This window comes from Jaculus jaculus, chromosome 4, assembly GCF_020740685.1.
Source record: "Jaculus jaculus isolate mJacJac1 chromosome 4, mJacJac1.mat.Y.cur, whole genome shotgun sequence".
NCBI lineage: Eukaryota > Metazoa > Chordata > Mammalia > Rodentia > Dipodidae > Jaculus > Jaculus jaculus.
Genome location: NC_059105.1, coordinates 152,474,433 through 152,486,504, shown reverse-complemented (window position 1 = coordinate 152,486,504; position 12,072 = coordinate 152,474,433). Strand labels below are relative to the sequence as shown.

At 41.1% G+C, this 12,072-nt stretch overlaps 1 protein-coding gene across 1 annotated transcript in view; it reads left to right on the top strand.

Moving 5' to 3' along the window:
* Positions 1–12,072, top strand: part of Gabrr3 (gamma-aminobutyric acid type A receptor subunit rho3) — a 49,007-nt gene that overhangs the window by 19,509 nt on the left and 17,426 nt on the right. Inside the window, exons 4-6 of the mRNA XM_004663312.2 lie at positions 2,659–2,882; positions 4,747–4,829; positions 6,169–6,309. Coding sequence (XP_004663369.1) covers positions 2,659–2,882; positions 4,747–4,829; positions 6,169–6,309 — 448 coding nt within the window. The remainder of the gene's footprint in view (positions 1–2,658; positions 2,883–4,746; positions 4,830–6,168; positions 6,310–12,072) is intronic.

Sequence of the window (12,072 nt, the reverse complement as noted above, 5' to 3'; positions counted from 1 at the left end):
GAGCACATATATGCACAATAGCATATGAGCGCATCTGTGTGTGAAGGCCAGAGGTTACCAGAGGTCAATAACAGGTATCTTTCTCAGTTCCTCTTCAGAGTCTCTTGCTGAGCTTAGAGCTCACCAATTTGGCTTAACGAGCTAGCCAGTAAGCCTGATGAGTTCTTCTCCCTCCACCCTCTCAGTGCTACCATTACTTCAGCTGGCATTTTACTGGGCACTGCAGGTTCTCTTGTCTGGACAACAAGCACTTTGCCCACCGAATTATCTCCCCAGCCCAGCTTTTAGATATTTCTTTTTAAAATAAGACTCACTGACACATGGACTATAACTTATGGTTATTTAACTAGAAGTAAGCTTAAATTTAGAGTCTATATATGATTTTTTAATTTTTTTGTTTGTTTACTTTTATTTATTTATTTGAGAGTGACAGAGAGAAGGAGGGAGAGAGAGAAAGAGAGAGAGAGAGAATGGGTGAGCCAGGGCTTCCAGCCACTGCAAACAAACTTCAGACATGTGCACCCCCTTGTGCATCTGACTAACGTGGGTTCTGGGGAATTGAACCTCAAACTAGGGTCTTTCACAGGCAAGCACATAACCTCTAAGCCATCTCTCCAGCCCTATATGTGATTTTTAATAAGAAAATACTATAACTAAGCATAAAAGTTGAAAGAGGAAAAGAGACAGTGAACAAAGCTAGACTTTCTGGCTAGTACTTAACAAGATGATCTTAAGCATTTGAATTTAACATGCAAACTTTGGAAATGTGGCGAAGTATCTCAAGCTAGGTAGACATTGTCAGTTTGGCAGACGCATGGCTTTCTGGAGAAAAGGGTGTCCTCACCTTTGGTGACTACTCCTGATTGAGAGGGTCTCTTGTCATGTGCCTGGAACTATTCAATGTTCATCACTTGGTGGAGAATAAAATTTGTCTTCCCTGCCAAAAGAAAGTTAAATTTGATCCCTTCTGCTCAGTTCCTGATCTTGTCCACTTAAGAGTGTCTATAGAGAGCCATTTAACATTTTGTCTATGAACACTCAGAAAGCTCTTCAGCCTGGTCCCATGACAGTGACAGCTAATGGTGACAATGATGAGACACTGACACGTCAGCTATGTGACCTCTCAAGCTCATGTTTGCCCAGTGACTTCCGGGTCAGATAGCATTTCATTCTCAGTACATGCTTATTAAGTGAATCCACCCTGAGTCCCTCACAAGTTCCTGTCAAACAGTACCACATTGATGAGGGCTCATAAGACTTATTTACCCTCAGCCTGATCCCAAACTCTCCAGGGCTAAGGCTCTCCATGTGACCCAGAGCAATGACACAACTGACTTCTATTAGACAGGAAGAAAAACAGCCAGCTTGAAAAATAATTGGTAACTTGCTGTAATTGACTGAGACTTATCTTTTGTTTTTATCGTAAATGCCCAAGTTCTGTTATACACATTAGCTCCAGACAAATTGGACTTTGGGTGGGGAGGACTAAAAAAGTAACAAATTGTGAAAGTAGAATATGTCATCCTTGACCTAATGACATGAAGGGCATTAAGGGAATTTCTTTTTAAACATCCAAAATCTGAACTGTAGCATCTGAATGCCAAGCAAAACTCAACTTCTTCAGTGATTATTGTATGTGTTTGTTGCTGTGGTTGTGCAAATAGAATGGTAATATAGAATTGTACCTCATTCCCTTATCACCTTACAACCCAGATGCCCAATGACAATTCAAACCTCCAAGCCACCTGGAATTTAAAGCTCTGAGAGCTAGCTTCCATATAGAAACATTTTAATAAATTTCAGAGGTAATTCTTTTTCAAAGTAGACATTTTGATCCCCCCCCCATGATGTTATTTATATCTTTAAACTGAGGGAGGTCAGCGTGTAGTTACAACTTCTGACGACTTGCTTTCCATGAATAGTTCTAATAAATGCTGCAAGCAGGCTGTTGTGAGACTGCAGTGCATCCAATCTGGAGAAACTGCTTTAACAAAAATAATGCGGAATGATGAAGAAAAACAATTATGTAGACTGAATGTTTAGGATTTTAAGAATGAGACAGTCATGGCGATACATGCCTATAATCCCAGCACTCAGGAGACTGGAGCAAGAAAATCTTTAGTTCAAGCCTAGCCTGTGCTACACAGAGAATCCAAGGCCCAAATGGGCTTACGTGGTGAGATTTTGACAAAAAAAAAAAAAAAAAGAAGGAAGGAAGGAAAGAAAAATGAAAGGAAGACAGAGGAATAAATAGCAAAATAAAATGTTGGAGTTTCAAGCCCTTTTATTCAGTGATCTCAGGTTCTCAAGTGATTTACAGGAACACACTGATAAAATGATTCTTACTGATAGCCCTTTTTCCCCTAAGTTCAATGCTCTATAACTCTCAGAAGCTTAGCATTAACAGAAATTCATATGTAGCTCTATCCTTAGTCTACCTGATATACATTTTTAGCCATTTTCCTACCAGTCATTGATACCCTTGACCACCAGTGGGCAAATAATACTGAAGCGATGATCAGAATATTATTCCTACTGGCTCTGATTGCTCTCTCCCTCCCTCTCTCTCCCCCTCTCTCTCTCTCTCCCTTCCTCCCCCCCCCCACTCTCTCTCTCTCTGTCTCTCTCTCCCTCTCCCCCCCCCTCTCTCTCACCCAGGACTTTACAATGACTTTTTATCTCAGGCACTACTGGAAAGATGAGAGGCTCTCCTTCCCCAGCACAACCAATAAAAGCATGACCTTTGACCACAGACTGATCCAGAAGATCTGGGTGCCGGATATCTTTTTTGTCCATTCTAAAAGATCCTTCATCCATGACACCACTGTAGAGAACATCATGCTGCGAGTACAACCTGATGGAAACGTCCTCTTCAGTCTCAGGTACGAGAACTCGCTAGTGGCCTTTGACTTTCTTAGATCACAGCCACCTGCACCCAGCGGGGGCCCCAGGCCACGTATTCTCACACTGATCTCTGAAGATTGCTAGGTATCCATGGCAGAAGAACATCTGACCAAAGAAACAACTGTGTGATTTTGCTTTGGGGAGGGGCTGACCAGTAAATGCACTAGAGCAGTGGATTTTGCTTACCTTACACATTTTTAAGAGAAGGTTAGAAGTAAACTCTAATCCCTTGGAATATCTTTTCTGGTAAGGGTATTTCGGTTTGCCTAGAGTTCGTGGGCCATGCCACAGAGACTATGCTTACAGTGTTTATGTTGGGACCTGTACCACACGATGTCACCCTGATCTTTGGAGAGGGTAGAGATTAAGACCAATCACTTGGATGGTCAGCCATGACTACCCAGTCATTCTCAGTTAGTACTTTCTACACCAAGGACTGAGTGAGCTTTCCAGGTCCATGGTGCTCCGTTCGCGATGGTCACATGTCGCTGCTGACAGAATGAACTTGTCTCTACATAACTCCCCAGCTGAGCACAACTGGAGACTGGTTCCTGATCTTTCCTATACTCAGCCCTGTAACTCCTCTACTTTTAATTGCAATCCTCATTGTAGTAAAGTACAGTGTAACTCACTTGTGTATAACCATAAGTGTAATAATAGCTTTGTCAGTTGTGAGAGTCCTGGTCAATCATTGACCTGGAACTGTTCTTGGAGATCCTCGAACTTGGGACTCAAAATGACTGTCAGCACAGATCTTCTACCCAACAGCAGAGCCAGTCTAAACCCAGAGTCATCTGGTACCAGGTTGTCAGGTTCTGTTAACACATAGCCAGTGAACCTTCTTAGTCATTAATTTTTTTCTTGGGTGCTATGAAGTGTATGGAATAAGTAACCTTAGAGGTCACTTTCAGGTTTAAGGTACTAGGAATATATCAGACTAATTAAGTAGGTTTTGTCTGCACAGTCACCTACACACTGCCCTTCTTGCCAATTTGTGCATGACCATGAATGTTGATGGTAGGAATTGAGGCCTCTGAAGACTGGATGGTTCTCTACTCACCTGACTGACTCAGAGGCACCATGGGCAGGAGCATCTGCTACCTTTGTCTTTGCAGACTTGCTTGGGGCCTCTTCTGAACCTCTGATCTGCTGTTGTGGGTACCAAAGTTCCTACTTTGATGGAACATCATAGTACAGCAGCCTTGGCCTGGAGCCTGGAAAATCCAGGAGGATATAAAATGTTTTTAAAAGCCTCATCAGTATGCACACGTTTTGACTTACTAGCACCTTAATTATGCATTGTGCACATGGATCTGTGACTAAACATGCTCCAGGCTTTTCCTTCACTCCTGGGAGGAAAGTTTCCTCCAGTAAACTTGCTTTGCAGAGAAACCCTTTACCTGTAGATTCTTTTTTTTTTTTTTTTTCCTTTTTTTAACCATCTTCCCAACTCTTTATTACTGAAGACTATTTAATGTGGCGCTTTCCAAAAAGAGTAGAAAATATTTAAGTCTATTTAAAATCATCTCACTTTGAAACATCTCACTTTCTTTTTTCTGGAAAATATCAGAGCAAGAAAACACCGAGGGGGCCTAGCAGGAAATGATGAGATCAGAAGTAATCACGAGAGCTGGAATTCGCCCATCAATCTGACTTCAGCAAATAGCCCACCCTTCTGGGTTTCCTTCCTGGTTGTTTGGACAGAAGATAGTGCTTCATATTATTCTTGGAAGGCACACAAAACACGAAAACAATAATGTGCTTCCATGCCGCATGATAATTTAGCCATATGGGGAAATGATCTCCTGTGATCTACTTTTCTTTTCCTCATTCCTTCCACAGGATAACGGTTTCAGCCATGTGTTTGATGGATTTCAGCAGATTTCCCCTTGACACACAGAAATGTTCTCTTGAACTGGAAAGCTGTAAGTCTTTAAGTCTCTCTGCCTGATGGAGTGGGTCCACATCACCACTGGAATATACCATCACACACTCCCATGGAAATAAACTGGTCTTAGCAAGCACATAAACATCTTGGTGGATCTTTCCAAAACAGTTGTGGAGTTTTTCTTCGTTTTGGTTTCTTGAGGCGTGGTCTCACTCTAGCACACGTTGGCCCTAAACTCACAGCAATTCTCCTACTTCAGCCTACCAAGTGCTGGGATTAAAGGTGTGGACCACCATGCCTGGCTTTATTTTATTTTATTTATTTATTTTTGGTTATGTCTTCATGTGTTTGGTTTTTTTTTTTTCTTTTAATGAAGATGGCAAATTTTGTTTCAGGTGAGAAGTTCAAAGAGAAAGATAATTAAATATCCAGCAATTTTTACAATGGTACCAAGAGACTAGCTCCTTAGAAGGTGCTTTTTCTTAAGATTATCATGTCAACTGACACCAACTTCCCATATATGGAAAGTTGTGAAGAGTGTATTAGTGGATGAGTCACAATCCTGTACCATGAGTTCATGGGTTCCCCAGAAAAATCCAGCTGTAGGCTTAGACACTCTGATCAAAGCCTGGTCAAGGAGCCTTCTATGAAGTGCCCTGTCAATTACCCAACATTCTATTTATTTATTTATTTTGGTTTTTCAAGGTAGGGTCTCACTCTAGCTCAGGCTGATCTGGAATTCACTTTATAGTCTCAGGGTGGACTCGAACTCACAGTGATCCTTCTGCCTCGACCTCCCAAGTGCTGGGATTAAAGCCATAAACCAGCATGCCCAGCCCCCAACATTTACTTTTGACAAGCTGTCTTAAACATTGACTACAATTTTTCATAGTATGCCCAAAATACTCAGAATCTCAGTTGTGCCTCCTTGAGATGTTTGTCTGTCAGAAAGTTTCTGCGCCACTATTTAGAAGAGAATTCTTTACATGTTAAGACTCATTTTGGAATGTCATCCAAGAGAAGTGCAGAATGAAAGAGGCACAAGCCGAGAGCTGTGAGGCAGTGCTGTGACGCTCCTCTGAGACCTGGCTCCACTGTGAGGATGGGCGCCGACAGGGCAACAGCTGTCTGGAGAGCTTTACACACCACAAAGTCACAAGGAAAGCTTCCACTGTACTAGTCATCAGGCTCTGAGTTTAGGAGATGTTTTTGTTCTTTTTAGAATGTGGGTTTGTTCACTCTATTGGCAAGTGTTGTTCAACACTTCACCTACACATCTCCTTGACCAGGCAATGGAAAGATAAAAACATTGGTGTAAGCTTTGTGGAACTTCTAAGAGCTTGTTTCAGTTACAGAAAGTCATTGTGTCGTTCTAGATGCCTACAATGAGGAAGACCTAATGCTGTACTGGAAACATGGGAACAAGTCCTTAATCACCGAGGACTACATCTCCCTTTCCCAGTTCTTCATTGAGGAGTTCAGTGCTTCCAGTGGACTGGCTTTCTATAGCAGCACAGGTACTGGGCCCTCCTGATGGCTGGTAGCAGTCCCTTCCTGGCCCTTCTCCTACCCACTCCTCCCGCACCCACCATCACTGTGTTTATTATTAGTACTCTATGTTGTAGTAAGCATATGAAATATCACTTGATATCATTTGCCATTCAACAAAGCTGTGTTCAAGCCAGAAAATGTGGCCACAGCTGGACCTGAGGCTCAGAGCTGTCCTGGCTGGATGGAACTCCACCTGCTCAGCTTTGTGCAATGAAGAAAAGTTATTTAGAAACCTTTGTCTTTTATTTCTCAGAATGCCTACTGCATTCTCTAAGACTAATAGAGTTCTGTAGCTGTTTATATCCAGGAGAAATGTTCTTCCCACTGTTTATCTGCATTATTTGAGCTCTATCAAATGATGCTATTTATTTTAATCATCTTCAATGAATTTTCTGATATGTAAATAGCATACATTTGTGTATCCTGGCCACTGATATATCCCTGTCTTATAGAAGATTCTCAAGATCAAATTGTTGAATAAATAGCAGATAATTTGAAAAGAACTCAAAAAGTTTAAAGGAAAAAGAAAAGCACATATAATACTCCCTCATAGAGATAATCTGTTGTCATTTTTTTTACTCTTCCTTCTCCTTTTCTTGATATCATGTGTGTGTGTGTGTGTGTGTGTGTGTGTGTGCATAGATATATAAAATCATCTTCATCCTTTGGATTTTAATTTGTTTAGTCCTAAATTAAATTAAATCAATATCTACACACAGGAATGTGGGTAGTAAACAGTGGTACAGCTGAAGAAGAATTGAAGTTTCTTTTTTTTTTTTTTTTTTTTTTTGAGGTAGGGTCTCTCTCTAGCCCAGGCTGACCCAGAATTTACTATGTAGTCTCAGGGAGGCCTCACACTCATGGCAATCTGCCTGCCTCTGCCTCCCAAGTGCTAGGATTAATCACTCGGCTGAAGTTTTTTATTAATAGTTTATTTAATTAGTTATTTATTTATGAGAAAAAGGCAGATAGAGAGAAAATCAGTGTGCCAAGGCATCTAGCCATGGCAAACGAAGTCCAGACGCATGTGCCACCTTGTGCATCTGGCTTTACATGGGTACTGGGGAAATCAAACCTAGTTCCTTTGGCTTTGCAGGAAAATGCTTTAACAACTTAGCCATCTCTCCATCCCTGAAGGTATTTTTTAAATATTTTATTTTTGTTTATTTGCAAGGGAGAGGGGAGGGAGAGAGGTGTAAAAGGGAAATTAGGGGTTCTGAGGTGCTTCCTGGAACCCCAAGCCCTGGGTTCATATCTTCAAACTAACTAGACTTGGCAATTCTAGATTCAAGAAAATTATTTTTTTTAATGCCACATTTTATTCAGATATTACCAAGATGTGGGGAAGGGAGAAAACTAGGGGCTGAGGAAGGGAAGGGAAAGTGAAGAGACAGGCCATAAGCCAAGTGGAGCCCAGGAGCCCATTTAAATGAAAATGTGTCTTGGGGAGGGGGAGAACATGAGAAGGAATTGTAAAATGCATGCGTCCAAAAATATTAATAGTGAAGACAGTGATAAAGGATAAAAATGTCTCTTCCCACCCCATCAGCCAAGGGGGGAAGAGTAAGATCTTACCAGCACAAGGACCCAAGAATGTTGCTGCTACCATTCCAGAGAAAGAGATAAAGAATCCGTGGGTAGGAGAAGATTTACTTTAGAATTTGCACCAGCACACCTAGACGCACCTACCCCAAGGGAGAGATCGATCTGGGTGAAATGGGCAAACACCAAATCCTGCAACAGAAGCCAGCGGGTGAACAGAGATAGAAGAGGCCAGCTGGGATGGGCTAGGGAGGGCATGATGTAGTATCATTCTAAGGTCCCTTCCTTTAAGGGACTTCCTGCCTAGTTCCAGAAACTAACTGCCTACTATGGAGCTCCTCACAGAGGTAGGGAGGGAGAGAGAAAGGAGGGAGAGAAGAAGGATGAATGGGCATGACAGGGCTTTTTGCCACTGCAAACAAACTCCAGATCTGTGTGTCATCTTTGTGCATCTGGCTTTATGTGGGTACCGGGGAATCAAATCTGGGCCATCAGGCCTTACAGGCAAGGGACTTTAACTGCTGAGCCATATTTCCAGCCCAGAATTGAAATTTTCTTCATTTATTATTTCTGTGATGAAATAACTGACATATGATAAGTTATGATTATAATTTGTAATGTTTAATGATATTATAAGACATAGCAAGCATAAAAACCCAAAAGTGGTATTTCCTGCTCAGAATATATATTATACGTGAGTTAATATTGCCATGGCATTTCCTGGGATTTTGAAGCATCAGAATCCATGAATATGCAGTCAGTATACATGCAGCTATTCTTTTAAAAGAAGAGGTTAAATTTCTCTCTCAAATTCAGACTTTACCCTACCATCATCCTAGTGATTCAACTGTCGTGTGTGTGTGTGTGTGTGTGTGTGTGTGTGTGTGTGTGTGTGTTTGCTAACCTTCTGAGCCCACCAGCCAGGCTTAACACTAGTGGATTTTAGCTTTTGCTCATGTTTCAGAGCTATCTGAAGGCAGACAAAACACTTGTACTAAAAATCTTACTGTTAGGGCTGGAGAAATGGCTTAGCATTTAAAGCACTTGCCTGTGAAGCCAAAGGACATCAGTTTGATTCCCCAATACCCAAGTAAACCAGATGCACAAGGTGGTGCATGCATCTGGAGTTCGTTTGCAATGGCTGGAAGCCATAGTGTACCTCTCCCTCTCTCTCTCTCTCTCTCTCCCTCTTTCTCTGTCACTCTGCCTCTTCCCCTCCCTCAAATAAATGAATAAAAATAAAACATCTTAAATTTAAAAATCTTATTGTTCACAGAAATGCCTGTCTTTTAGCTACAAATCCTTCATGTTCAAGTAGGATTGTACTTTCAAGAATGAGATACTTGTTTCCTAATAAAAAAAGTGTCAGATGGAATTCTTAAAGTAACCTGTAGAATATATAACACAATCTCATATTTGTTATTGAAGAAAGGATTTACATATCCAGGTATATACTTGTATGTGTGTGCATTTGAAAAGTTTGAGAAGTGGGTAGATTGGGGAGAATACACTTTGTATTTTCACATGTCTTTTAAAGTACATACTTTTAATACAGATTCAAATGAGCTCTAAGATTAGAAATATGCAAGAGTAGTCAGGTATGGTGGCACACACCTTTAATCCCAGCAGCACTCTTGAGGCAGAGGATCACTGTGAGTTAAAGGCTAGCCTGGGACTACAGAATGAGTTTCAGATCAGCCTGGGATAGAGTGAGACCCTACCTCAAAAAAAAAAAAAAAATATATATATATATATATATATATATGCAAGAGTAAAGCATTTTGGAAGTTGTATTAATTATTAAATTAATAAACACATCCAGGTTGATTAAACTAGTCATAGACTTCAGAAAGAATGCATATAGAAAGCGATTTCAGTTCAAGAATATGTGATAGCTATGCTTCACAATATCCATGATTTTAAAAATTACTTTATGTATTTATTTGTGAGCAGAAAGAAAGACTATGATTGGGGGCACCAGGGCCTCTAGACACTACAGACAAACTCCAGATACATGGGCCATTCTGCGAATCTGGCTTTATGTGCATTCTAGAGAACAAAAACCACAGTTGTCAGTCTTTGAAGGCAAGTGCCTTACCACTGAGCCCTCTGTCCAGCCCAATCCATGCATTTTTAAACATGGTCCCTGGAAGTCCAATCCAAGTATCTTCAGATTAACAGTATCCTGCAAAAACTTTGTTAGTTTAATCAAAAATAACTGTAGATATTTTTCTTTTTTTTCCCTATCATTGCAATAATCAACCATAAGCATCACTCTCAAGTCACTATATTAAAAAAAATCAAGTTTTTGGCTCTCATGACAACAGTGAGACAGAACATACACTATAATTCTATATATCTATACTTGAGTCATTTTCTTCAATTTGTTATTACTGAGGCTTTCACCACTAGCATTGCCGGTGCATAAAAGCCACCACCAGCCAGTACATCAATAGGTAGGTGAGGGCTCCTGCTCCTCACCTGCTCGCTCTTCCTCCAGATTGTACACAGTAGACTCACAAAGGAAAATGAGTGTCTTCTGCCCATGTGGGACATACTGGATATTTGTTTTCACAGCACAGGTATGGGGGAGGCTTCCAGAGTTCAGACCCTGGCCTATCACTTATGACCAATGTAACCTTGGACAAGTTGCCTAATCTAACCTCAATTTCTTCACCTTTCAGTAGGTTTCATAATACTTGCTACCTTGTAGGGTTTTAAAGTTACATGAGTCAGAACATTTAAATAACTTAAATTGTTTCTGTTACAGGGTAAGTGCTCCATTAATATTAGTAAATACCACTCCTGTTTTTATTTTATTATTATTATTGTTGTTTTGTTCTTTGAGGCAGAGTCTCACTCTAACTCAGGCTGACCTGGAATTCATTATGTAGTCTCAGGGTGGCCTCAAACTCACAGCTGTCCTCCTACCTCTGCCTCCCAAATGCTGGCATTAAAGGTGTGTGCCACCATGCCCAGCATCATTGCTCTTTTTATCATTGTTGTGGTCAGCTTCACGTTGATGTCAGAAAACACTTGACCAAGAGCAGCCTGTGGGAGGAAAGGGCTTATTTTGGCTTACAGACTTGAGGTGAAGCTCCATGATGACAGGGGAAAATGATGGCATGAACAGAGGGTGGTCATCACCCGGTAGACAACAGGAACAGGAGAGCGGGCCAAACACTGGAAAGGGGAAGCTGGCTATAACACCCATGAGCTCGCCCCCAACAATATATCACCTCCAAGAAGCTGGTGCCCCAGCATTAAGAACACATAAGGTTATGGGGGACATCTGAATTAAACCACCACATTCCATCCCAACCCCCATAAACATAGCCATCCATGATGTAAAATGAAATACGTTCAGTCCAACTTTAAAAATCCCCATAACTGTTCTTTCTTTTATCAATCTCAATATTGTTCAAATATCCCCTTAATGAGCCATAATGTCAATATAATAATAATTATTATTATTATGGCACAGAATAAACATTCACACTGCAAAAGATAGCATTAGGCATAACAAGGAAAAATTGGTTTAAAACAAACAGGGCAAACACCAAACTCTCTAGCTCCAAGTCTGACAACTCTAACCAGTGACAAGTCTCCAAGTCCAATAATTTTAACCAGTGATGCAGATCTGGAGTTCAAATTCCATCCCTCTAGCTTGGTTGCTCTTGGCCCCAGGTATACTTCATCTGGTGCTGGCAGCTCTCCTTGGCAGCCATGCCATAGCTCTGGCATCTCCAGTGGGTCTCTACTGCAACCCACAGTTCATTCTCATGGCTCTGACGGGCCTCCATGCAGGTAATCCAACAAGCCTGCTTCACACTGCTCATGGACATTTCCAAGAAAACAAAACCATGTTGCAAATTCAATGACCCTCTTTTTTCTACATTGGTTATATGCCATAGTACCAGCTGGGCTGCCATCTTGTTAATGTGGGGGGCAGGGGTATGGCGCTAAAGCAGATTGTGAAGAACAGGACACTACTTCAACATTCAGGTCCCTTCAAAAGAGTTTACATTCTTCCTTGTATTCCAGTGGAGATCAGCTGGCTCAAATTCAATGGCTATAATCACTCAAAAAATTGAAGCAGAATGGGCAGTACTTTGGGTCAACGATTTTATTTCCTTCTGTGTCATGTCCATCTGCTCACATCAGTCCATTTCTATACAATACAACCC